Source organism: Bufo gargarizans, chromosome 2, assembly GCF_014858855.1.
Source record: "Bufo gargarizans isolate SCDJY-AF-19 chromosome 2, ASM1485885v1, whole genome shotgun sequence".
NCBI lineage: Eukaryota > Metazoa > Chordata > Amphibia > Anura > Bufonidae > Bufo > Bufo gargarizans.
The window spans coordinates 322,982,902-323,009,904 of record NC_058081.1 but is presented as its reverse complement, the minus strand read 5'-3'; the positions used below and the strand labels follow the sequence as shown (position 1 = coordinate 323,009,904).

The window sequence follows — 27,003 nt, the reverse complement described above, 5'->3', positions numbered from 1 at the left end:
AGGCCTTTTCAGGCCTGGTCAGTCAAGCGTTAACCAATAAGCGCCTTCCCCACTAGCAAGGTAAAGTGCTTACTGGTTATTGCAGGGCCCCTATAACTGGGGGCAGGAGGAGGTAATAACCAGTAAGCGCTGGCCTCTGCAGTGAGGGAAAACTCTGATTTATGAATAGGAGGCAGGATGGAAGGAAATGTCGCCACTTTTCTGGTAAAAATGACTTTTAACAAGTTCCTGCAGCATAGCCCCTGAAATAGAAGGTTCATACTTAACCTGCTCCACGCTGCTCTGGTCCACTGCGCCTCCATCTACCGGTTCCTGCGCTGTTTACACCTGACAGTGCATGGTCATGGTCACTTGCACGGCTTCAGTCAATGACTGGCTTTAGAAGTGACATGCTGCTTGTGGCCACATCACCGCGTAAGCCAGTCATTGGCTGGAGTGGTGTATGATCATGACCATGCACTGCCAGGTGTAAACGGCAGAGGCAGTGCGTAGGAGCGGAGGGGAGCAGGTAAGTACAACTCTTTATTTTCAGGGACCATGCTGTAGCACGATATTCAGGACAAGTGCTCATATCTGATATCTGGCGGTATAATCGTGCAGCCGATCAGTCGATAAACAAGGAATCGCTAGTTTGTTGGCTGATTTACATATTTTATCAGGATGAAAGATGTGCAATTATCTGCAGCACATCTTGCCGTGTAATCTAAATGAAGGCGAAAGGACTGCTGCAGCGATCACTACTCCCCATTCACTTTGCACTGGCTTGAGTAATAGGCAGATGAGCCGATCATCATTTTTTTTTATTTGCGGCCCCTTGAAATAGAGCGATGTGACAATGCGGCCCCCAGACCAAAAAAGGTTGTGCACCCCTGATCTAGACTGTGTGCTGCTAAACAGTGAAGAGGACACAGGACACACAAGAGGCAGGTGTGCCAGGTGTTGGAGCCCCAACAATCTGATATTGATGGGCATGTACAACCCCTTTAAAGGGGTTGTCACTTCAGCAAGTGGCATTTATCATGTAGAGAAAGTTAATACAAGCCCGTTACTAATGTATTGTGATTATACATCCATATTGCCTCCTTTGCTGGCTGGATTAATTTTTCTTTCATGTTATACACTGCTCGTTTCCATGGTTACCACCATCCTGCAATCCATCAGTGGTTGCCGTGCTTGCACACTATAGGAAAAAGTACCAGCCGAGAACGTGGGAGCTCACACAGGCTGGTGCTTTCTTCTGTCACAATACAATAGTAAGTGTCTTGTATTAGCATTTATCATGTAGATAAAGTTATTTGCTAAAGTAACACAACCCCTTTTAATGCATTTTAGACTGGTGACACCTGACACTGTGGCAGTGCAGCTACTAAACTGAATGGCTGTACTGCCAAGTTACTGTGACCCCAGCGTCACAAGAAATGCAACACTGGGTGGATTTCTGGTATTGTAGCCTAGATCTTCTGTTAGCCAGCCTAACGGTACTTTCACAATAGCGTTATTCTTTTCTGGTATTGAAATCCGGTAAAGGGTCTCAATACCGGAAAAAAACTCATCAGTTTTGTCCTAATGCATTCTGAATGGAAAGCAGTCCGTTCAGTATACATCAGGATGTCTTCAGTTCCGTCCCTTTTACGGTATTTGACCAGACAAAATACCAGAGCAATACATCACTTGCCGTATCAGGCATTAATTTCCATAGAGATGTATTAATGCCAGATCCAGTACCAAGTGTTTCGGAAATTGTCACATTGCCGGATCCGGTTTTCCGGTATGCGCATGCGTCGGGATATAGGAGGAGCGGGTTTCTCTTTTGATCTTTAAAAAAAAATTAAATACCGGATCAGTTATTCCAGATGAGACGGATCTGGCATTTCACCGGATTCGTCTAACGGATCTGGAAAAAAAAAGCTTTCCGTTTTGTATATGGATTGCTGGATTCTTACAACGCTAGTGTGAAAGTACCCTAACTGCCAGCTTGTGGGAGCAGAGTGTCAGAAGGCAAATAAGTATAAGGATACAAAGTACATAATCAAATTCCTTTACAAACAATGTGCTGTAGTTTGAGGGTGTTGACGAGCTGACAGTCTTTTACATTTCTGATTTTTTTTTTTGCATAGTTTTTCACAGGCTTATACTTGGCACAAAACTGGATGTCCTAAAGAACATCTTTAATTCCAAAGGTTTTTCAGTGAAGACAGATCATGGCGTCTATAGAAGAAATAGCCCACCAAATTATCGAACAGCAAATGGGAGAGGTATCCTTCTCAGAATTGTTTAGTTATACTTTGGCTGATGATTTCTCAGAGAGAGAGAGAGAGAGAATAACTGAGGCATGTAATAGAACTGCAGAATGTCATCTTAAAGTAAAAATATGATGGTGGTTATTTTAGCCCCTTGAAGCGATTTTCCCATCTCAGACACATTGCTAGGATATGCCCCCATTGTCTAATATGTGCAGGTCCCACCTCTGGGACCAGCACTATCTCGTAAATGCAGCTGGCAAAGTGAAGGCTGGTGCACTGCGCGTGAGCGGCCGCCTGCCATTTATTTCTATGGGGTTGCCAAAATAGCCGAGTGCTGGCTCTTGACAGTGGAATGGCAGCCTGGTGGAGGTAAGCAGCTTCTTGACAGAGGAGGTGCTATGGACAGTGTGGGCACTAGTGGATCTGTAAGACCTTGGGTAGAGTGACTAGAACTGAGGTGAATGAACAGCAAGAACTGGGCAGTTATAGCCAATACTGCCACAGTGCAAATTAGTATTCTGAGTCTATACTTTATCAATTGGCTATAACTGCCTGCTGTTCAACCCAGACTCCACCCAGGGGCTTATTAACCCTAGCCAGTGGCACCCAGGGGCTTATTAACCCTAGCCAGTGGCACCCAGGGGCTTATTAACCCTAGCCAGTGGCATTAAAAAAAAAAAACTAAACACAATTTTGACAAATATTTCTGGCAGTTGCAGTAAAAGTTTGTCACCTGCCCAGTTGTATAACAATTTCAATTTCACTGCACTGTCTGAATACCTTAGAGATGGTTTATACTGGTTGGGGCTTGTTCACATCTGCATTGACGGCTCCTTCACAGATTCCGTCAAAAACACTGGATACATAAAGTCCTGCATGCCAAGTCCTCCAAGCATTTCTGTTATTTCCTCTTACTGAGCAGAACAACAGAAATTTACAGTGGTGATGTGAACTCACCCTAAGGGCTCATGCACACGAATGTATCTTTTGTCCGCATCCAATCAGCATTCTTTGCGGGTCTGATGCAAACCCATTCAATTAAGTGCGGTCACAAAAAATGCGGAAAGCACTGAGTGTACTGTCTGCATCTGCACATCCGTTCCATGCTATCCACAAAATTATAGAACATGTCCTATTCTTGTCCGCATTACGGACAAGAATAGGACTGTTCTACCGGAGGCCTGCCGTTTCATTCTGCAAAATGCGGAATGCACGCGGCTGGTATCTGTGTTTCTCGCCCATTTTCCTTGGGGGACACAGACCTTGGGTATAGCTCAGCTCCCTAGGAGGCGTGACACTAAGTAAAACTGTTAAGCCCCTCCTCCATCAGCTATACCCTCAGCCTGGAGATAGAGGCTACCAGTTTTAGCTTAGTGTCCAAGGAGGCAAGACACTCCCTGCTACTGCAGGGCTGTTTTCTCCTTGTTATTTTTACTTTTTCTTCTAATTTTGTTATTTTATTTTTTCCTAGGGATACCAGAGACGCATTTGACCTCTCTGCTCTCCCGGGGTTGAGCTGCGCCAGTGCCAACTTATCTGCACTGCTGCCTCCCCCACAGAAGCAATAGGAGGATCTGGGCAGCAATGGCTCCCCTACATCCCGCCAGCTAGGGGGTCGCCCGCACGCCAAGCCCCTCTTCCAGCTTCCTGCCACTGCGGTGCCAGTGGCTGAAGGGGCGACCCTGCTGGAAAGGACTGAGGGTGAAGACGTCGCACGGTGAGATGGCTATTCCAGCCCATACCCCGTCCCTATCTGCAGCATCTACCCCTCTGGGTAAGGGGGGCACCCGTGGTCGCTCATTCTGAGCGCTCATCTGCAGGACAATGCAGCACAGCAGCATCCTCAGCACCCCCACGCTTTTCCCCCCCACGCTGCTATCTTTCTCCCCCCCCCCCCCCTCCCCCTCATCGGGGCTGACTCCATTTTTCTCTTCTCTCTCTCCCCCTTCCCGCCGAGAACGGGGGGCGGGGCTTAGCGGTCCCGGCAGGGGGCGGGGCTTCCGCGCATCATTTTGGGGGCGGAGCTACGTTCTCCTTCACAGGAGACATTCCAAGCGCTGGAGGGGGCGGAGCTTGTTCCCCGCGCTTTCTGCTGAGGTTTCCCGCGCTTCCTCACTCCTGACAGGAAGCTGGGACACGGTGGGGGACTCTAACCTCCTGTGTACATCGCTCGGCTTCTGTGGGCGCTCTCTGCTGCTCACTGCTGTTCACTGCTTCTCTGCTGCTGCTGATCTGGGCCATCTCCTGACGTTCTTCTGAGGCACTGGTAGGACAGTTAACCCTCTCCTAACCCTCCTGGTCATAGCTGCTATAACCCTTTGTGGTCTCTATATTAGAGTACAACCACACTTCAGCATGTCAGATCCCACAGGTGCCCCCAAACCCTGGTACCATGCCTGTACCGCCTGTAAGGAACTTTTTCCGCGTGGGCAATCTGAGCCGCATTGCCTTGCATGTCAGGCCCCGGTGCAGGGCCCGCTTCCCGCTGCGCCCCCCGGTGCCTCTGAACCCCCTGACTGGGCTAGGTCTCTGTCTCAGGCGGTGGAAAGCCTTACACACGTAGTGGGCCGTCTCGTGGATAGACCGCCTCTCCCGCAGGCTGCCACAATCCCTGTCGCACCCGCTGGGACTACCGTTTCTGCCGCCCCCACTGGTTCCCTGCCTCCCAGCGAATCTTCCAGGGCCCGGCATACTCAGAAACGTTCAAGGGTTGAGCGCACATCTTCTCCAGATGCTTCGCTCTCTCCGCCATGCGTGCGAGCTCAGTCAAGTCTATCCTCTCAAAGGGATACGCTTTCTGAGGGAGAACTGGCGGATTCGGACGTGGACATGGACTCAGAGCTTCCGTCCAAATTGGCGTCCGCTGTGGGGCATCTTGTCACTAGCATCCGTGATACCTTTCAGCTACACGATGACCCCCCCAGCTCTGAACAGGCCGGCGTGTCCTTTCTCCGCCCCAAACAGGCCTCCAAGGTTTTTCCCATACACGCTGATTTTTCTTCTGTGGTATCCAAGGCTTGGACTCGGCCTAACGTCCGCTTTATTACACCCAAAAAGCTGGACATTTGTTATCCCTTTCCAGCGGATTCTGTGACCACGTGGACATCCCCGCCTAAGGTTGATCCTCCCGTGGCTCGCCTGTCCAAAAGCACTACTATTCCTGTACAGGACGGATCTTCCCTCCAGTCTGTTGAGGACCGTCGTACGGAATCCCTCTCCAAGGCCATATTTACTGCCTCTGGTTCGGCCCTTAGACCGGTCTTTGCCTCCGCCTGGGTTGGCAAAGCGGTCTCTGAATGGGGTTTGCAACTGGAACGGGAGTTAGGGTCGGACGTCCCTGTTCAGGACCTCCGTTCCTTAGCCCAACTAATTGTTCAGGCCGGAAAATTCGTCTGTGAGGCCTCCCTTGATGCGGGTGCCCTCATTGCCCGTTCCTCTGCCCTGGCAGTTTCTGTCAGGAGGGAACTCTGGCTGAAGGTTTGGGCGGCGGACGCCGCTTCCAAACGCTCTTTGGCCGGCCTACCATTCACGGGTTCCCGCCTGTTCGGAACCCGTCTGGACGAACTTATATCAGAGGCCACGGGTGGGAAGAGTACTCGCCTCCCCCAGTCCAGGCCAATGGGCGCCCCCCGTGGTCGCGCTGGTTCGTCCCGTTTTCGGTCCTTTCGCAAGCCTACCGGGTCTAGACCCGCGGCCAGTTCTTCTTCCTCTGGCCCAGCCCAGGATAGACGCAAGAAGCCGTTTTTTCGGACGCAACCTACCTGGCGCAAGTCCCAGCCTGCACGGGCTCCCACAGGCCAGCAGCCCTCTGCCTGAAGGTGCGCCCCCACCCACCCGGGTGGGGGGCCGCCTTCTCCTATTCAGGAACGTATGGCGGGCCCACATCTCAGACGCATGGGCGCTCGAGATTGTATCTTGCGGATACAAAATCGAATTTGCGTCCATTCCGCCAGACCGTTTCTTCCGATCCCGTCCTCCGCAAGATCCCGTACGAGTGGCCGCCTTCTTCGCGGCCATTCACTCTCTAATGGACAAGGGTGTCGTCGCCCCCATGCCTCCGACGGACAGGTTCAGGGGGTTCTACTCGAACCTCTTTGTGGTTCCCAAGAAGGAAGGCTCAGTGCGTCCGATCTTGGACCTAAAACGCCTGAACCGTTTTCTCCGACTGCAGAGATTCCGGATGGAGTCTCTCAGGTCCGCAGTGGCCTCCCTGGAAAGAGGGGATTTCATGGCCTCAATCGACATTCAGGATGCATACCTCCACGTTCCGGTTGCTCCATGTCATCACCGCTTCCTGCGCTTTGCGGTGGGGGACGATCACTTCCAATTCGTCGCCCTTCCCTTTGGTCTGGCGACTGCTCCTCGAGTGTTCACCAAGGTCCTGGCCCCTGTCTTGGCCCTTCTACGTTCAAGAAGTGTTTTTCTTCTCCCATACTTGGACGACATCCTGGTCAAGGCACCCTCCTTCTCTCAGACATCCCGCAGTGTGGAACTCACTCTGGAGACCCTGACGCGGTTCGGTTGGATTATCAACCACCCCAAATCTTCCCTTACCCCCTCCAGACGGCTGATCTTCCTGGGGATGCTCCTGGATACAGAGTTGGCGGAGGTCCGCCTTCCGTCGGACAAGCGTCTGGCCCTTCGCGGGTCGGTTCGCAGTCTCCTCCGTCATCACCGCCCTTCCCTCAGATCCAGCATGCGGTTGTTGGGAAAGATGGTTGCCTGTTTCGAAGCGGTGCCGTTCGCACAATTCCGATCCCGCACCTTTCAGAGGGCAATTCTGTCGGCCTGGGACAAATCACTGAGGAGTCTGGACAGGACCTTTCTTCTGCCTCCCCTGGCTCGAGCTTCCCTCGGCTGGTGGTTGCATATCCCTCTAAGGGGGAAGTCCTTCCTTCCACTGAACTGGCTGGTGATTACCACAGATGCCAGCTTACGGGGGTGGGGGGGGGTTTTCCCTCCCCGGTCCGTCCAGGGCGTTTGGTCTCTATCGGAGTCCAGACTTCCAATCAATATTCTGGAACTGAGGGCGATTCTTCTGTCCCTCAGACACTGGACCCATCTGCTGAGGGCCACCCTGTTCGGATCCAATCGGACAATGCCACGGCTGTGGCATACATAAACCATCAGGGAGGCACTCGCAGCGATGCAAGAGGTGACCCTCATTCTCCTCTGGGCGGAGACGCACGTGCCGGCCTTATCTGCGATTTACATCCCGGGGGTGGACAACTGGGCGGCGGATTTCCTCAGCCGGTCCACCATCGACCCGGGAGAATGGTCCCTGCACCCAGAGGTGTTCGAAGCCCTTTGTCTTCGCTGGGGTCGCCCCGACGTGGACCTCATGGCCTCCAAATTCAACCACAAGGTCCCCCTATACCTGGCCAGGGCACGGGACCCGAAGGCATACGGCGCCGACGCGCTCGTCCTTCCGTGGCGCGAATTCTCCCTTCTGTACGTCTTTCCTCCTTTTCCCCTCCTGCCACGGGTTCTTCGGAGGATCGCGGCAGAGGGCGTCCCCGCGATTCTAATCGCCCCGGATTGGCCCCGCCGGTCTTGGTACGCCGACCTAATGTTGCTGTTGGCAGACGCACCGTGGCCACTGCCCTCCAGGGAAGACCTTCTCTCTCAGGGACCGATCTTCCACGAGCATTTAGGCTCGCTACGTTTGACGGCGTGGCTATTGAGACCGCCGTCTTAACGCGACGGGGTTTCTCCGCGGACGTAGTCCGCACCATGATCCGGGCTCGTAAGCCCGTATCCTCTAGGATCTACTATCGGGTTTGGAGGTCCTATCTGGGGTTCTGTGAGTCCCGGAGCATCCCACCTCTCCGGTTTTCTCTTCCCACAATCCTGTCCTTCCTCCAGTCGGGTCTGGACCTGGGGCTGTGCCTCAGTTCTCTGAAGGGTCAGATTTCGGCGCTGTCTATTCTTCTCCAGCGTCCCCTGGCCCCTCTAGGGCCAATTAAGACCTTTTTACAAGGGGTGGCTCACTCTGTTCCGCCGTACCGCCCTCCAGTTCCTTCCTGGGACCTGAATGTGGTGCTCTCGGCGCTCCAATCATCCCCCTTCGAGCCTTTACGGGAGGTCTCCCTTCGCCTTCTGTCCTGCAAGGTCATCTTTCTTGTGGCCGTCACGTCTCTCCGACGGGTGTCGGAGTTAGCGGCTCTTTCTTGCTCCGAACCTTTCCTGATCTTCCACCAGGATAAGGTTGTGCTTCGGCCTGTCCCGACTTTCCTGCCAAAGGTGGTCTCTGCCTTTCACATCAATGAGGACATCGTCCTTCCGTCGCTCTGTCCCTCTCCTTCCCACCCCAGAGAACGGGAACTGCACCGTCTGGATGTGGTCAGGGGCGTTGAGGATTTACTTGGAGGTCACCGGGTCCTTTCGGCGCACGGACTCCCTGTTTGTGGTTCCGGAGGGTTCGCGCAAAGGGTTGGCGGTCTCCAAGGTGGCTATTGCCCGTTTCATTAAACTGGCGGTGTCTGAGGCTTATCGAGCCAAGGGCAGACCTCCGCCTTTTGGCGTCACTGCTCATTCCACCAGAGCAGTCGGAGCTTCCTGGGCGCAGAGGCATCGGGCCTCGGCTGAACAGTTGTGCAAAGCAGCCACTTGGTCCTCTCTGCACACTTTCACAAAGTTCTATAGGGTGCATACGCATGCATCAGCGGATGCTGCGTTGGGCCGCCTGGTTTTGCAGGCAGCGGTTTCCTGATGCTCTGGTGGTGTTCCGCCTTGGGTTTGTGGTCCCTCCCTTCTTGGACTGCTCTTGAACGTCCCAAGGTCTGTGTCCCCCAAGGAAAATGGGCGAGAAAAGGAGATTTTTGTATAACTTACCAGTTAAATCTCTTTCTCGCTCTTCCTTGGGGGACACAGCACCCACCCTTCTGTGTTTGGTTACAGGGTTATGGTCTGGCGCCCCGTTGGGTTGCTGGCTGGTTGTTTCCGTTATTGGTTGTTATCCTTTCACTACTTGGACACGCAACTGGTAGCCTCTATCTCCAGGCTGAGGGTATAGCTGATGGAGGAGGGGCTTAACAGTTTTACTTAGTGTCACGCCTCCTAGGGAGCTGAGCTATACCCAAGGTCTGTGTCCCCCAAGGAAGAGCGAGAAAGAGATTTAACTGGTAAGTTATACAAAAATCTCCTTTTTTCGGATTGCAAATCAGCAAACGGTCTTGTGACTAGGGGTTATAGCAGTAGGTACGGAGTTCCTCTATCCCATCACTGATGTCAGTTGTAGTCTTTCCAGAGGGCCACAGTTCCCTGTATAAAGAGCAGCCTTGTGCCTCTTTCACACGAGCGAGAATTCCGCGCTGGTGCAATGCGTGATGCAAACGCATTGCGCCCGCACAGAATCTGGACCCATTCATTTAAATGGATCTGTGTACATGTGCGTTGGTTTTCACGCATCACTTTTGCGTTGCGTGAAAATCGCAGCATGTTCTATATTCTCCTATTTTGACGCAACGCTGGCCCCATAGAAGTGAATCGGTCTGCATGAAAATCATGATTTTCACAGATGATTGCTAAGAGATGTTTGTAAACATTTCGTTTTTTATCATGCTTGTGCAAAACGCAGTAAATTGCATTGCACCCGCGCGATAAAAACTGAACGCGATCGCAAACAAAACTGAATGGCTTTTTTTGTGAAAGCGCGCAGTTTTCACTGAACGCATCCGGACATAAGGACACGTTCGTCTGCAAGGGGCCTTAATGTTGTGTAGGCCTACGTATTATTAAATTGCTGCAACTTTCGCACTCCTCCTCTGCTATATAGTCCTCAAAAATGCTAAGAGGAATATTTTTACTCTTGTGAAAAAAATGTAGTGCGATATTGGCATAAAAACCCTAATTCTAGTACAAATTGTTCCTAGGCCTGTAGTCACATAAGCAGTTTCTGTTGAATTGTGTCTTTAATATTAAAATGTAACTATTTTATTGTTTTATTAGCTTTCTCGCTCACAGACTGAAGTAACGCATACTGCATTGGTGGATGGAAATACCCAAAGGATACAGCTTATTCCATCAGATTCAAGTGTTTCCATACCTCACCGAATACAGGTTTGTTAACTTTCTTATGAGAACATTAAGGCAGTAGAATACTTACTTTATGAAACTCCAGAGAAACTTTCATAAGTAGTGAAAATGATCCTACCAAGTTTATGTAATGCACCAGCCATGCAATTAATACTTTCTCTCTTGTGAAGCTTTCCTGTACACTACACATCTGTACACAACCTGTGACCCACAATGCCTTTCTGTGCTTCACCCAACTATTGTTTCATTCCATTAGCTATAAGCTAAATACCCTTGGTGTGCCCATAATATGATTTTAAAACCTCAATTTTGCTAAAACATAGCAGTCATCCTGGCTCCCTTTTGTGTAGTTATTCTTTGCCCACTGAGTGGATGCATGTTATTTCCTTAATTAAAGGCGTCTGCAAATCGTCCAGACTTGGAAACAATATACAATCAATGAACCAGCTCTTGGTAATAATTACCAAGAATTAGTATTAGAGGTGCCTCAGCATGTATCTGGCGCATGAACTTATAATAACCAGTAGGTTTATTTTACATTGATCAGATAACGTAGGAGTGAAATAAACCTACTGATTATTATAAGTTCTTAAATAATGTAAGTGACAGCCACTATATACACTCACCTAAAGAATTATTAGGAACACCTGTTCTATTTCTCATTAATGCTATTATCTAGTCAACCAATCACATGGCAGTTGCTTCAATGCATGGAGGGTTGTGGTCCTGGTCAAGACAATCTCCTGAACTCCAAACTGAATGTCAGAATGGGAAAGAAAGGTGATTTAAGCAATTCTGAGCGTGGCATGGTTGTTTGTGCCAGACGGGCCGGTCTGAGTATTTCACAATCTGCTCAGTTACTGGGATTTTCACGCACAACCATTTCTAGGGTTTACAAAGAATGGTGTGAAAAGGAAAAAACATCCAGTATGCGGCAGTCCTGTGGGCGAAAATGCCTTGTTGATGCTAGAGGTCAGAGGAGAATGTGCCGACTGATTCAAGCTGATAGAAGAGCAACGTTGACTGAAATAACCACTCGTTACAACCGAGGTATACAGCAAAGCATTTGTGAAGCCACAACACGCACAACCTTGAGGCAGATGGGCTACAACAGCAGAAGACCCCACCGGGTACCACTCATCTCCACTACAAATAGGAAAAAGAGGCTAAAATTTGCACGAGCTTACCAAAATTGGATTGTTGATGACTGGAAAAATGTTGCCTGGTCTGATGAGTCTCGATTTCTGTTGAGACATTCAAATGGTAGAGTCCGAATTTGGCATAAACAGAATGCGAACATGTATCCATCATGACTTGTTACCACTGTGCAGGCTGGTGGTGGTGGTGGTGTAATGGTGTGGGGGATGTTTTCTGGGCACACTTTAGACCCCTTAGTGCCAATTGGCATCGTTTAAATGCCACGGGCTACCTGAGCATTGTTTCTGACCATGTCCATCCCTTCATGACCACCATGTACCCATCCTCTGATGGCTACTTCCAGCAGGATAATGCACCATGTCACAAAGCTCGAATCATTTCAAATTGGTTTCTTGAACATGACAATGAGCTCACTGTACTAAAATGGCCCCCACAGTCTCCAGATCTCAACCCAATAGAGCATCTTTGGGATGTGGTGGAACGGGAGCTTCGTGCCCTGGATGTGCATCCCTCAAATCTCCATCAACTGCAAGATGCTATCCTATCAATATGGGCCAACATTTCTAAAGAATGCTATCAGCACCTTGTTGAATCAATGCCACGTAGAATTAAGGCAGTTCTGAAGGCAAAAGGGGGTCCAACACTGTATTAGTATGGTGTTCCTAATAATTCTTTAGGTGAGTGTATATCCCAGAGTTGCATAGATATATTATTCAGATAGGTATTTTTTTTCCATAAAAACTGACTAAAATCCGGGGGAATTCATATTAATGAATAATAACATAAAAATCTCTCTAATATATCTATAGATGAGAACCATAGGTCCTAACTAATCTTCACATATATATGAGAACAATTGCTATAACAGCGATTTTTATAATTTAAAGGCAGATGATTGGTCCGGAAAACTATAATAAATATTGGTTATATATATATATATATATATATATATATATATATATATATATATATATATATATATATATATATATATATATATATATTAGTAGACAGTAATGTGTCTTCTTTATTTTAATAATTATATTGTTATATATTATTATTATAGTTGGGGCCTATGGTTCTCATCTATAGATATATTAGAGATATATTTTATGTTATTCATTAATGTGAATTACCCCATGTTTTAATCAGTTTTTATGGAAAATAAACCACTTATGTGTACATTATACCTATCTGAGTGATAAATCTTTGTAAACCCAGGATATATAGTGCCTGTCACTTCCATTATTTTGGGTATTTTTTGAATATATACTGTGGAGGGTGGGCCGCAGGCAGAGCACCCATATTTTTTACATCTAAGAGGGTGAGCCACTATTACATTTTTTTTTTTTTTTTTTTTTTTTTTTTTTTTTTTTTTTTACTGATTATTATAAGTTCTTGTGCCAGATACACGGCTGAGGCACTTTTTTTTTTTTTTACATTTCTACCGATAATCACTCATATCATGCTCTCACTCCTCACAGCTGAGGGCAGAATTGAGATGGGCCCAATGACTTTTGTAGAGCCCGTCTCGTGCAGTGAGGAGAGAGAGTGATAACGTTCTAGAGATCGATGGGTGTCTCAGTACTCAGACTCCCACCAGTCAAAACCTTTCATATGTCTCTTAGAGATATCAAGTTTTTTTTTTTTAAAGTTAGTGACACTTTGTTTTTTGACAGCCAGAACTTTTCACCTACAGATAATCCTACACATAATTTTTTTCTAATCTGTTTTTATTTTCTGATTGTAGATTTATTTTTTATTCTGTTTTCTGAACATGATTATGGGGGCTGCCATTTTGCCCAAGCTCTTGTTAACCGCATTGAGCAGCAGACATAAAAGTCTGGATCTGACTCAGGCTCTGTGACCTATGCAGAGGTCAGGAAGCTGTACGAAATCGCCTATTGTGAATGATCGATACAGACCAAGAAGTGGCTCCTATTATTAGGCCTAGTGGCTAGTGACATGGAAAATTAAAAATAACCTCAACGAGAAAATATTTAAAAGTATTTTTAATATAAATGGGTCATTTTCTGATGGCACATTTCCCATATTTTTTTTATATATATTTAGCTTGTCACAGATCAGCAGACGGGTCAGAAAATTCAGATTCTTACAGCAGTTGATCAAAGTGGGACAAGCAAAAGGTTCATTTTGGCTAATAGCGATGGCTCATCTCCAAGTAAAGTGATCCTTGCAAGGCAAGATGGCAGTCAAGGCAAGGTATACCTTACAACTCCTGACGCTGCTGGTGTCAATCAGCTATTCATCTCAAGTCCTGATGTTTCTACACAGCACATTCAGGTAAAAAGCCTATGTTTTGTCTGCCCTGAAAACCACTGTACTATTTTACTTGGCCTTACCTCCACTGCCACTTCCAAGAATTATTTTTGTATCAACATTTATTTTGTGATAAAATAAACAATATATATCATAATAAATCACATTTGTTTTTGATTGTGAAATATTTAGATAAAAAAGCATATAAATGGAATTTGTCAACTTGTATTAGTTTTATTACCTGCAGTACTACGAGTAGTACTGTACATAGGGACTCCAGAACGCTATTTCTTCTTCTCATTCTCTCCTTTTCCTGGTCTTCAGCTGTCTGTCCTCAAAGCCTTGCTGGTTTACACTGTCTGGATTGGTGAGCGTAATGCAGCTGAGCTTTGAGGGTGCACACTTGGAAAGGGGGGGGGAGAGAGACTATGAGGGTGCACACCTGGGGAGGAGAGTAACATGGACTCCGTACGTACAGTCCTGCTCATGTATTACTGGAGTTATAGGGCTGACTCCCTTTAACCACATTCTGAGGTTTAATAGTTTATTTATTTTGTGTTTTATGTATTTACTATAGATATTGTCAGATGCCCAATGTTTAGACCAGAATTTAAACAAACCAGTAGTGGATCTTTGTGTGGTCTGTGGCGATAAAGCTTCAGGTATGTATGATCACTCTAATTATACATTTAAGGGTTTGTCCAGTCTTTAACTGATGGCGTATCCTCAGGATAGGCCATCACTAGCTGATCGATGGGAGTCCAACACCCCACAATCCTGTTGATCATCTGTTTTGTGAAGCGCCATCGCCAGAAGTTGGTGCTGGAGCTACAGAGCATTATGGAGGACAGCGCTTTTTACTGCAGTGCTGCTTCCATTGAAGTCCAATAAATACAGGGATTAAGCTGTTCAAGTACATGAGAATTGGTGAAGGCAGCAGCATCCTGAAGTCACAGACCCTCATAACCAGCATGTTGCAAACAAGCAGGACATGTTACCCCCCATTTACATTATAAGCTTTTTTTTTTTTTAAGTCACTCACAAAAGACTACTTATGTAAACAAAAGACCATTATGTGCTAATATAATCCTAAAGATTAAAATAAGACGTGCGTGTGTACTGTATATTGCAAACACACAAGACTAGCAAAAGCGAATAACTATATATTTTTTATGTAAAGTGTATGTATATTTTACACACAAAGTCCACTATATTATTGATAACACCAATATATTTTTTTTTATGAAAAAAAGGGAAAGCATTTGTGTACACATACACAATAACTGCTACACTCTTGCTTACTACGTTAATAACCATCGCTGTATAATATATTTTTTTCTTTATTTTAATAAAACAGCATGATCACAACATGGCAATCTGCAGCACCGCGGGAGCTAGCAGATCGTAAATCAACCTGACACTTTTATATGTCAGGTTACCATCCTTGGTCGCTAGCGAGTTGTTAAGTACATTTGTATTTTCTGATTGCAATTTTTTTTTTTCAGTTATCTGACATGATTATGAGGCAGAGGTCTCGCCTGGGCTGCTGCTTTGCTCTGTTACAGCAGTTTGGACATATGCTTTATATCAGCCATGTGAACAGAGAAACTGATGTCTGGAGATGCTCATTGACTGACATGGGGGAGTTTTTTTCTAGCCATGGTCTGTGCCCTGTGTGGGGTTCACTGTAAGGGAAGGCTGATGAGCTGATCTATAACCATCTACTATAGTAAATGGTGTGATCTTTATGAATTAGAACAAAAGTCAGTGAGCAGGGACAGGTTTTAAAGCCTCATGCAGCCTCATACTGGACTGGCTTTGCAGGAGGCACAGCGTCATAGCAACCAATGACACCGTGCGCTCCTGCAATGCCAGTCCTGGTATCTCACGGACCGTGTTCCACAGACGTCTGCATGAGGCTTAAGAGTCTGCACGTGCTCATGGTGAACCAGTACTATTGCGCTTATGTTCATATTTAGAATATACCTTGCAGCTGTTTATTTGCCTATTGCACAAAGATGCATCACTGTATCCTCCATTTGGAAAATTTAAAACAACCAAAATGACCTCTCTTCCAATGTAGTATATGAATGAAACTTTATAAAATCTCATTAGTTATAAAGCAACATCTGGCTGATCCTATCTTTTCCTCTGTGGATAAAAACTCAGCGGTAAAATGGCAGGTTTGTCAGAAGTGCCTAGCAGTGTGTAGTCTACCATGCAGCTTGAATCGGTAGAGGTGGAAACGTGCCCCATTCCAGTCCTAGGGTCTGTTCACATTATTCGCAGGAAAGCTCCCTGGCACATACATTAAGCGGACCCATAGGCTTTATACTGACAGGGACACAAAGTGTGTTCTTTAGTCTTGGTTTAATTTGTATTTATTTTTTTAACCATGAGTGCCTCTCTGTCCATTTAAAGGGGTTCTGCAGTTTTTTTAAACTGGTGATCTATCCTCTGGATAGATCATCAGCATCTGATCAGCGGGCGTCCGACACATGGGACCCCCGCCGATCAGCTGTTTGAGAAGACAAACAAACTGAGCTTAGCCGCACAGAGGCCAGTTGATACTAGTCGTGACGTCACTGGTCCAGCGGTAAACAGTGAACGGAGCTTAGCCGCGCCCAGGCCAGTTGATACTAGTCGTGACTGGGCCAGCGGTAAACAGTCAGAAGGCCGTGGCACTCCTGGAGCGCCGCTGCCTTTTCAAACATTTGATCGGCGTGGGACCCCTGCCGATCAGATGCTGATGATCTATCCAGAGGATAGATCCTCAGTTTAAAAAAACTGCAGAACCCCTTTAATGTATGTGCTGGGATCTTTCTGATGGGAAACATCAGTCATGCTTTCTTCCTCAACTCTTCCAGGGCGCCATTATGGGGCGGTAACGTGTGAGGGCTGCAAAGGTTTCTTTAAAAGAAGTATTAGGAAAAACCTGGTTTATACATGCAGAGGATCGAAAGATTGTGTTATTAACAAACACTACCGCAACAGATGTCAGTATTGCCGACTACAAAGGTGTATTGCACTTGGGATGAAGCAAGATTGTAAGTATCTGTTCATACTCCTTTACCTTGCCTGTCGGATGTCTAATGAATCACCAATCTGATGTGTTATCCTGCAAATTGTTGTTTATCCAGTTGGCCTTGTTCACACACTGCTGCTTTGCTGCACTGTGTAAACAAGTCATTAATTGGCTGTTGGAACAGATGCCATAGTTCTTCTATTATAATGATGGTGTTTTGCTCTGTTCTCAACAAATTTTTGTTTCCGATCAGAGATGCATTTCAGGGGTATTTTCCAGCAGACGCTTCCAATGTATGCCACTGAACATCATGTTCAAAATTATTCTGCCATTTTTGTTTTTCCTACACAGTCAGTATGTGCAAGGATTTGTATTCTCCTTCACAGTTCTCTTACAATGTGGATGTATCTATAACAAAGTGGAAGGGCTGTAATGGCAATGGCTTTATTTATATCCTGAAAATAACAAAATCTGTTGTTCCAAATTCTTCTGCAGAATTCAGTTTTGAAGACCTTTAATGCGTCATAATGGAATTAATATCTTTCTCGCCCAGTTTCCTTGGGGGACACAGAAGACCTTCGGGTATAGCTCATCTCCATAGGAGGCGTGACACTAAGTGAAAACTGTTAAGCCCCTCCTCCACAGCTATACCCTCAGCCTGGAGAGAGAGGCTGACAGTTTTTGCTTAGTGTCCAAGGAGGCAAGACACTCCCTGCTCTGCAGGGCTGTTTTCTCCTTTTGTTATTTTTAAAATTTTAGATTTTTACTTTTTCTTTTCTTTTTGTTCCAGAATACGGGATAACAGAGACGCACTAGACCTCTCTGTTTCTCCCGGGGTTGAGCTGCGCCAGTGCCGGCATCCGCACTGCTGCCTCCCCCACAGAAGGCAAGGTGGACCAGGGCAGCCCAGCTCCCCTGCATCCCGCCAGCGTAAGGGTCGCCCGCACGCCAAGTCCCTCTTCCAGCGTCCTGCCACTACGGTGCCAGTAGCTGAAGGGGCGACCCTGCTGGAACGGACCGAGGGTGAAGACGGCTGTGGTGAGAGAGTGGCTTCTCCAGCCCTACGACCCCCCCCCCCACCCCGGTCTCCTGCTTGACTGACCCCCAGGAGAACATTATGAACTGCACCTCCTGTATTATCTGCAGGAAAACCTGGGGTCTCACATAGCAGTCACCAAAGCCTTGTGAGCACAGTGTTAACGGTGGTCAGCTTGGGCGTGGGAAGTGCAGCTCCCATGCTGGTCTGGCCATCCTAGTTTGTTTTATTAGCTCCCTCCCCCCCCCCCCCCCACTATAGGTGCATCCACTGAGGGGTTATGCTGGCGTCCCTATCATGCCGCCCAGGGAGCTGCCTCTCTCCTTGCAGGGTCCCCCATCCCCTCCCCCTATCGCCTTACCGGTGCGCAGGCATCCCTCCTTTGAGACGGCTCAGGGCCCTCTCCCGACTGCTGCGGCGTAGGGCCCTTGTTTCCTGCCCGCGGGGTGGGCACCCGCGGCCGGCATGACTGCGGTTTTCCAGCAGACCCCGGCCGACCGCAGGTGCTCTCAGAGAGTCTGTCTTCCGGTCGGTCGGGCGCCGCAGAAAGATTCTATCCCGGGCTCCTTCCTGGGCCCCCTGACTCTCCGGCCCGCGGGGTGGGCTCCCGCGGCCGGTATTATGCATGCGCCGCTCCGCTCCCTCCAGATCCCGGCCGGTACCTCCGGGCACCGCAAAATTTAGGCCCCGGCTTCGCGGCCTACTAGGCCGCAATATTCCGGCCTCGATTGGAGGGGGCGAGCATTCACAGGCGCGAGTTCTTCCCGCCGGAGGTCCCCCCGCCCCCAGGGGATCGCTGCACCGCCCTCAGGTCCGATCCGTATTAACCTTTTGGATGCCGACGGCTCCCATCTGGAGGAGACCCTAGGATGGCTTGCCTCTCAGTGAGGCTGTGCGCTTATATGGTGGCCCCTTTCTGCGTCAAAGAGGCTGTGTTTTACAATAATTAATAATAAAAAAAAAATAATAAAAAATGAAGTGTGTGTGTATGTATGTGTATGTATGTATATATATATATATATATATATATATATATATATATATATATATATATATATATATATATATATATAAGAAATATCTGTATTTTATGTTGGCTGCGCAGGATACTGCAGCCTGACATTAGAGCGCTGGCCGTATGCCTGCCCCTATTCCATAGGTGGCATGTTGCGCTCCGTGGCACTGGCCAGGTATACATGTTCCCCTTCTAGGCGGACCCTTGCCTTCTCCTGGGGCACGGCGCTGGCCAGGTGCAGGCCGCCTTTTCTATAGGCAGAATTTGTCGCCCTCTCCAGTCGCGGTGCTGGCCATGTGCATGACCCCCCATTATAGGCGGCATACTGCACTCTCTCTGGCTGCGGGCTGGCCTTGTGCATGACCCCCTTCTGTAGGCGGAATGCTGCCCTTTTACCGCATACGATGCTGACCATGTGCACGACCCCCTTCCATAGGCGGAACGCTGCACTCTCGCTGGATTTGCTACGGCCATATGCATGACCTCCTTCCACAGGCGGAACGCTGCACTCTCGCTGGGTTCGCTACGGCCATATGCATGACCTCCTTCCATAGGCGGAATGCTGCACTCTCGCTGGGTTCGCTACGGCCTTATGCATGACCTCCTTCCATAGGTGGAATGTTGCACTCTCTCTGGCTTCGCTGCTGGTCTTACGCATGACCTCCGTCCAAAGGAGGACTGCTGCGCTCTCTCTCTGGATTCGCTGCCGGCCATATGCATGACCTCCGTCCATAGGCAGAACACTGCACTCTAGCTGGATTCGCTGCCGGCCATATGCATGAGCCGGCCATGTGCATGACCTCCTTCCATAGGCGGAATGCTGCACTTTCTGGATTCGCGGCCGGCCATACGCATGACCTCCGTCCATAGGCGGAATGCTGCACTCTCTCTGGATTTGCTGCCGGCCATGTGCATGAACTCCTTCCATAGGTGGATTGCTGCACTATCACTGGATTCGCTGCCGGCCAGGTGCACGACCCCTTCCTTGGGTGGTGTGCTGCACTCACTGGAATCGCTGCCAGCAATGAACATGTATCCTTTCTTCAGGCGGCATACGCACAACGCCACTGACTGTGGTTGTTTTCTCGCCAGTGCGTTGCTGGCCATGTGCATGTCCCGCATCCTTGGCGGGGTGCTTGCATTTTTGCTGGATGCGATGACGGCCGTGTGCATTACCCCGCCCCCTTCTGGGTGGAATACTGCTCTTTCGCCGGATGTGTTGCGGGCCATACACGGCCCTCCTCATCCATGGGCGAAAATTTGCACCCTCACGTGACCCATGGCTGTCCTTGATATGCTGTGCGGGACTCTTGCATGTTCTCCTTCATTGTGGAGTAGTTGCACTCTCACAGTATTCGGTGTTAGGTGGGTTATTGCGCACTCGCTTAATGCTAGGATAACCCCGTGCATGTCCCCCTTTCACTGGGCGGACCTCCTGCGTTCCCGCTGGGTACTGTGTGGCCATGTGCATGGTCACCTTCTGGGCAAACTATGGTATGTTCTACTTCTCTGAAGTTGTTACTGGCCTTGGGCATCCCCCCTTTGGGACGGGCCTTTGCATTCTTACCAGCTGCAGTGTTGCCAGGTACATTTCCCCCTTTTCTGGGGGACCTGCCTGCGTTTCCATCGCATGCCATACTGATGTCTTGTGCATAACTCCCTTTCAGGTTGCACTTTGCACTTCCGTTGATACTGTTGGACTCTGTGGCTGATCCCCTTCACTGGGTGACTATTTTTTTGCAGTGAGCGGAATTTTCTGGTGCGCTCTGTCTGTTGTTTGGGCCGTGTATGCCTACTCCTCCCATAGGTGGGTTGGCCTTCTCACTGCTTGCGGGGCTGCTCGTACGTATGCCTCACTTCCTCCTGCGACATACCCTTTTCTCTTGGGATGTGGTGCTTGTCACGGGCCTTGCACTCTTCTCTAAAGAGATCATTCTGTCCACCTGTATAACCCTTGGGTGCTGTCATACAAACATTAAAAGAATGCCATTGTATTCAAAGGTGTATTCTTTAGATATGAGTAGATGGGCTCTACTTGCTCTCTACTTCGCAGAGCTGGGTGGTGCTCGTTCTCTGGTTTGGCCTGTATATTGTGGTCCCGTTGTGTCGGCATCCACCATGTCCGTTGGCCTTTCCACCTCGGGAGTGTTCGTGGTTCTTTGATACGTACCCTTTCGTTCTCCCGTGCACTCGCTTCCCGGCGCAAGTGGTCACTGGGTCGAGAGTGCCGTTTGCAGTGCCACTCGATTTCTGCGTTGGCTCTGGCGGGACTGCTGTTCCCTCGCCTACTACTGTTTCCTCCTCTTCGGGTGTCGTGCAGTATGAGTTTTTTCTTTTGGCGCCCGCTCTGCGCTTCAGGCTGGTCCGCTACCGGGTTCGGGCCGCTTTTCTCGGGATGGTCACCCAACTTTTCTTGGGTGCTCGCTTACCCAGGTCCGTAGGACCTCCACCTTGGGTTCTTCAGGGTGTTTGCCTTCTGCGTGGCTGTGAACCGGGCGTCTCAGTGAGCGGGGTTCTGCCTTTGAGCTGTCCTATGGCTCCCCTGTTGCCCACTCCTCCTTTCGGTTGGAGGGTGTTATGCCGGCCTCTGTCTCGTATGCCTTTTCTCGCCGGCTCTTCTTGGCTCCCGCTCGGTTCGGCTCGGCTCCCTCCGATGTGGCTTTTGCCCCGGCTGCGCTTCAGTGGCGGTTCCTTCGCTGCCCTCCCCTCTGGGGAGAGCTTGGTTGTTCATGTGGGTGGTTCTGATGTTCCTCTTGGCCTCGTACTGTCTCCCTTGTTCACTCTGGCTGTAACTTGGGAGGACTCCCATTCGGTCGAGATTGTCATTAGATCTCCCACACCGGGACTGTAGGACGTCTTCCTGTGGTGGCTACATCGACATGGACTTTAGCCTGTCTTGTCCTGGCGGTTGCTGGGCAGACCCTTCGGTTCCTTTCCGTCTGTCCTTCTGCTCCCCCACTCCGGGTGGTTACAGGACAACGTTGCACGGGGGCCGACGGGTCCAGTTTTGCCGACCGTTCTGCCCGTGTTACTGGTCTGCGCCTGTTCGCATTGGGTTTTTTCCCGCTTGCCCAGGCGACTCTAGCGGGCTCGCTAGTGTTCGCTCCTGGCCGTGTTTTGTCCAGGATCTGTTGTAGGACTTAGGGGTTTTACCGGGGGTTCTGTGGGAAGCTGGGCGTTCCCCCACTCTGCCTTTCTCTCTCCATGGTTCTGTCTTTCTCCAGTCCGACCTAGATCTGGGACTGGGACGCTGTTGCTTGAAGTGTCAAGTGTCAGCGCTGTCCTTCCCCTTTCAGCGTTCCCCGGCCCTCTGGGCCTGTCAGGACCCTCTTCCGTGGAGCGGCTTGGGGTTCCCTTGTACTGCCCCTGGGTACCGCCCTGGGCATTGCATACTGGGCTCTTGGCACTCCAATCTTTCCCTTGGAGCCGTTACAGAAGTTCTCTCTACTCCTTCTGTCCTGTACGGTTATGTTTCCGTAGCCGTCGTGTCTCTGGCGGGTGCCTGGGTGGCGGCCCTTATTGTTCCGAGCCTTCTCTTTCCTCAGGACAGGGCTGTTCTCCATCCCGTCTCTTCCTTCCTTCTGAAGGTGGTGTTTGTCTTTCATTTTAACGAGGCTTTCGTCCTCCCCTTCCCACCCCCGGGAACGGACACTTCCCCGATTTGGGAGTTGTTTGGGCCTTGCGGTTTTTTACTTGGAGATCTCCGACTCTTGTCGACGTTCGGTCTCTTGGTTTTCCAGGACGTCCGCGCAAAGGGTTGGTGGCCTCCGGGGTGTCTTTCCTCCGCTTTCTCACAGTGGTTATTGCTGTGGTTACCGCACCAAGGGCAGGGTTCTGCTTTTGGTGTCACCGTTCATTTCACCAGAGCGGTCGGTGCCTCCTGGGCCGGAGGCATTTGGCTTCGGCCATGCGTCTGGCGAGGCGGTCACTGGTCTTCCTTACAGCGTTCTACAGGGTGCATACTCTGGCTTCGGCAGATGCTGCCTTGGGCCGCCTGGTCTGCGTGCGGCGGTTTCTTGATAACTTCGGGTGCTTCGCCTTGGTGCTGTGGTCCCTCCCCCTTTTGGACTGCTTTTGAACGTCCCAAGGTCTTCTGTGTCCCCCAAGGAAACTGGGCGAGAAAACGAGATTTTTGTATAACTTACCAGTAAAATCTCTTTCTCGCTCTTTCCTTGGGGGACACAGCACCCACCCATTCTTTGTTTTTCTCTGCACGGTTTCCGAGTTGTTTTACCCGTTGGGTAGTTGGCTTGTTGGTTCCGCTTTTGGACTTTGCCTTTTTTCACTACTTGGACAAGCAACTGGCAGCCTCTCTCTCCAGGCTGAGGGTATAGCTGTGGAGGAGGGGCTTAACAGTTTTCACTTAGTGTCACGCCTCCTATGGAGATGAGCTATACCCGAAGGTCTTCTGTGTCCCCCAAGGAAAGAGCGAGAAAGAGATTTTACTGGTAAGTTATACAAAAATCTTGTTTTTCCAACAGAATTGTATTCTCTTATCACAGTTTGGTGACCTCTTCCATTTTCTTGAAATATCAATTGTTTTCATGCCGTTTTGCAAAACATCTTCAGAAAGGTCTTTCGTCCTCCCCATTTTGCATGAGAACTATGTATTTCTTAAAGGTAGGGATATTCCAGTTACATTTCCCAAGTCTGTGCAGGATAGGGTAGGGGATAACTATTAGATCGGTGGAGGGCCTACCGTTGGGACTGCCACTGATCACAAGAACTTGGGCCCCGTACCCTCTGCAGTCCCCTGAAATGAACGGAGCGGCTGGCTGGGCATGCATGCTGCCGTTCTATTCATTTCTATGGGAATTCTGGAGATGGCTCACTGTACTCTGCTATCTCAGGAGCGCCTATAGAAATGAATGGAGCGCCACACGTGTACCCATTTGGCCTCTTTGTTTATTTCAAGGGATTGCAGGGGGTACAGAGACTCTGTACTTGTGATCAGTGGGAGTCCCAGAGATAGGACCTCCACCGATCTAGTAGTTATCCCCTATTCTATGGATATGGGATAACATAATGTAACCGTAATACCCCTTTAATAAAGTGGAACAAATCTCGTTAAATCATTTTCACTTTCACTGAGATCACCAGGCAATCTAATTAACAATGTTAACCTACATAAATGCAGAGAAGCAAAGGGCATATATACCACTGGACTATCATGTATCCCCACAAGGCTGATAAGCACTTATCGGGAACCAGGTCCGTGCTGTGACACACAAACAGCCAATGTGCACCAACGTATACACACCCCAATGGGGAATTACATAATATACTGCAATTGCCTCAAGAAAAATTCATGGATGTTAGTGCGATCCACAGCCTGCGTCCATGGCAACCATCGGCAACATAGATATATATAATGCCTGGTATCAAAATATCCACAGCCTAATCTACACACAGCACACAATAGTATGTCTGTATAGCCTGATCAATAACATAGGCCTAATATAGGAGCTGTATATGGCAGTGTCTATAATGGTGTCTCAATAGACACTTGAGTCCTGGGACGTACCTGAAGACATGACCAAGCCCAGATGGATGTAATAGCCCTAAGCGCAAGACCTCGACGCGCGTTTCACCTCGGCGGCTTTACATAATAAAGTGATGTGAATTTGGATATATTATCTCCACTGGCTTTTTTGTCAATCTAATTAACAAGCCTGTCTGAGACTGATACCCGACTAAAGGTACTATTACACCAGCAGATGTCATACAGATCACGATAAACGATCGAAGATGTAGAGACAACAATTTCGCTTTTATTATATACATAGATAATCTTTAGTACTTTTTATTACATGTAAAGATGGGGGGCATGTGCTTAGTCAAAGTAGACGACTCCATATTCTACAAACCAATACATTAACTAGGAGCAATAATTTTTTATCATGCTGAAAGATCACGATGGACGAGAAATGAGCGATTCATACTTATTACATCACACCATTCTCGTTCATTTTTACTCACATGCACGAGAATCTGTACAATATTCACTCTGTGTAATAGGGCCTTAAAACCTAAATGCTCATTAACATTACACTTGCATAATAATTTGAAACACAGTGTAGAGGTATATAGTGGCATACATTGGACATTAGCTCTGTAAAAACATATTGGGGGAGATTGATCAAAACCAGTGTATAGGAAAACTAGCTTGGTTGCCCATAGCAACCTATCAGATTCCACATTTCATTTTCCAAAGGAGCTCTGAAAAATGAAAGGAATCAGATTGGTTGCTATGGGCAACTAAGCCTGTTTTCCTTTTATACCAGTTTTAATAATTGTGTTGTATACTTTATTTTTTAGTTTTTTCCAACTGAATTCCTCTGTATAGAAGGGATGCACTGGGGACTATTGAGTCCCAGGATGTTACCTCTTTGGAACATGACACCCTAGAACAGGGATGCTCAACCTGCGGCCCTCCAGCTGTTACAAAACTACAACTCCCAGCATACCTGGACAGCTTACAGCTATCAGTCTACAGCAGGGCATGGTGGCAGTTGTAGTTTTACAACAGCTGGAGGGCCGCAGGTTGAGCATTCCTGCCTTAGAACCTTGTGTACAGTGCTGTCCTGATCATTCTAGTCTCTTGGAAGTAGGGTTCGAGAACCCCAGGGATTTTGGTTTAATGCAGCCTTATGTGATTGCATTATTGTAACCTAGTTCATTCTCTGCTGAACGTTTGCAGCTGTGCAGTGTGAAAGAAAACCTATTGAAGCTGCTAGAGAAAAATCAACAAATTGTGCTGCATCCACAGAAAAAATCTACATTCGGAAAGATTTGCGAAGTCCTCTGGCTGCAACAACAACTTTTGTTTCTGACAACAAACCCATAAGGTAAGCTCAGTTCTGCAGCAGATGACCTGTATGGCTTTGGATAAAGCCTTAAGTACATGCTGTGTTCTGTGATGGTTTTCGTTATCTATAACTTACCATATAACTTATCAGGAGTACATTTAGGCTAGGGCTTACACGGCAACTCCGATGTCGTTTGACTTTTATTGTAATGACAGTCTATGGTGTCACACTACAACATGCAACATACTGTTATACAACAGTCGCAAAAAGTCCATCCAAGTTGGATTTTTGTGCGACTTTTGCATCACAGTGTGACACGATACACCAGGCATCCTCAAACTGTGGCCCTCCAGCTGTTGCAAAACTGCAACTCCCAGCATGCCCAAACAGCCTACAGGTATCAGCCTACAGCAGGGCATGGTGGGAGTTGTAGTTTTACAACAGCTGGAGGATGCCTGCCAAAGACCATCATTACAAGAAATTTGTAGTTGTACCCCATAAGTCTCGCGATACATGTTGCCGTGTAGCCCTAACCTCCAAAATTTACAAAGCCATATAGTTTCCAAAGCACATGTTGATATCCTCCCTTCAGCTCAGCTTTTTTGTAAACCATATTTTCTTCCCAGGTCAAACAATTTGTTGGATTCTGGAATGTTAGTGAATATACAGCCTTCTGGAATTAAAACTGAGCCCATGCTAATAACACATGAAAACGTAAGTCTTCTGGCAAAATGATGAATGGATCTGAGGGTCCTTCTTCTTTCAGCAAATTATAGCAGCTTTTCTAGGGACTGCATTAGAAGTGAATTTTATGGACCTTAATTTGTATTTCACCAAATCTTTGTGTGTTTATCTTTGCTCTGAAATATCCTTGTGTCCATTTTGTTCCTATAAAATGTTGTTTTAGTCCCCACAGCATTGCTCCCCTCCAGTCATTGCTTGGCCTCAGTGGCACTGAATCAATACAGTGGACTGAGAAGGGAGGCTAATGCCAGGTGCTGCAAATTCACAAGATACCACTGTAATGCATTTATAGAGATAAAATACTTAAAACGGGCCACAACGGGAAGGATAAAGTTGAAAAGTGTATTCAAATGGGTTTAAGTTGCCAAACATTAAGAGTCTTGATAACCACGGGCGAATCTAAATTCCCCTCGGTCAGGAGGGGAACGTAGAGACAAAAGAAAAGGTGTGGGGGCGCACAATAGGGTAGTATGTTCAAATACAAACTGAATTGTTTAACAAATAGAGGTGCTCACCTTTTGGGGTTGTGCAATAATAGACACAACTTTATTGTAGGTATGTAGGTATATAAAGACCTTTCAGATCCGTGAATGCAGCCGCAGAAGAAGTGTCTTTCGGATCGGGTGCCCAATCCCCCAAAGGATGCTTGTAGTAAG

At 48.2% G+C, this 27,003-nt stretch overlaps 1 protein-coding gene across 6 annotated transcripts in view; it reads left to right on the top strand.

Annotated features, from left to right (window-relative positions):
• Window positions 1-27,003, top strand: part of NR2C1 (nuclear receptor subfamily 2 group C member 1) — a 69,460-nt gene that overhangs the window by 19,385 nt on the left and 23,072 nt on the right. For all 6 annotated transcript variants that reach the window (XM_044280526.1, XM_044280520.1, XM_044280523.1 and 3 more), the window contains 7 exons: window positions 2,118-2,255; window positions 10,194-10,304; window positions 13,512-13,742; window positions 14,296-14,380; window positions 16,586-16,765; window positions 25,495-25,642; window positions 26,230-26,317. In XM_044280526.1, the coding sequence (XP_044136461.1) occupies window positions 2,202-2,255; window positions 10,194-10,304; window positions 13,512-13,742; window positions 14,296-14,380; window positions 16,586-16,765; window positions 25,495-25,642; window positions 26,230-26,317 (897 nt within the window). In that variant the 5' untranslated portion in view covers window positions 2,118-2,201. The remainder of the gene's footprint in view (window positions 1-2,117; window positions 2,256-10,193; window positions 10,305-13,511; window positions 13,743-14,295; window positions 14,381-16,585; window positions 16,766-25,494; window positions 25,643-26,229; window positions 26,318-27,003) is intronic.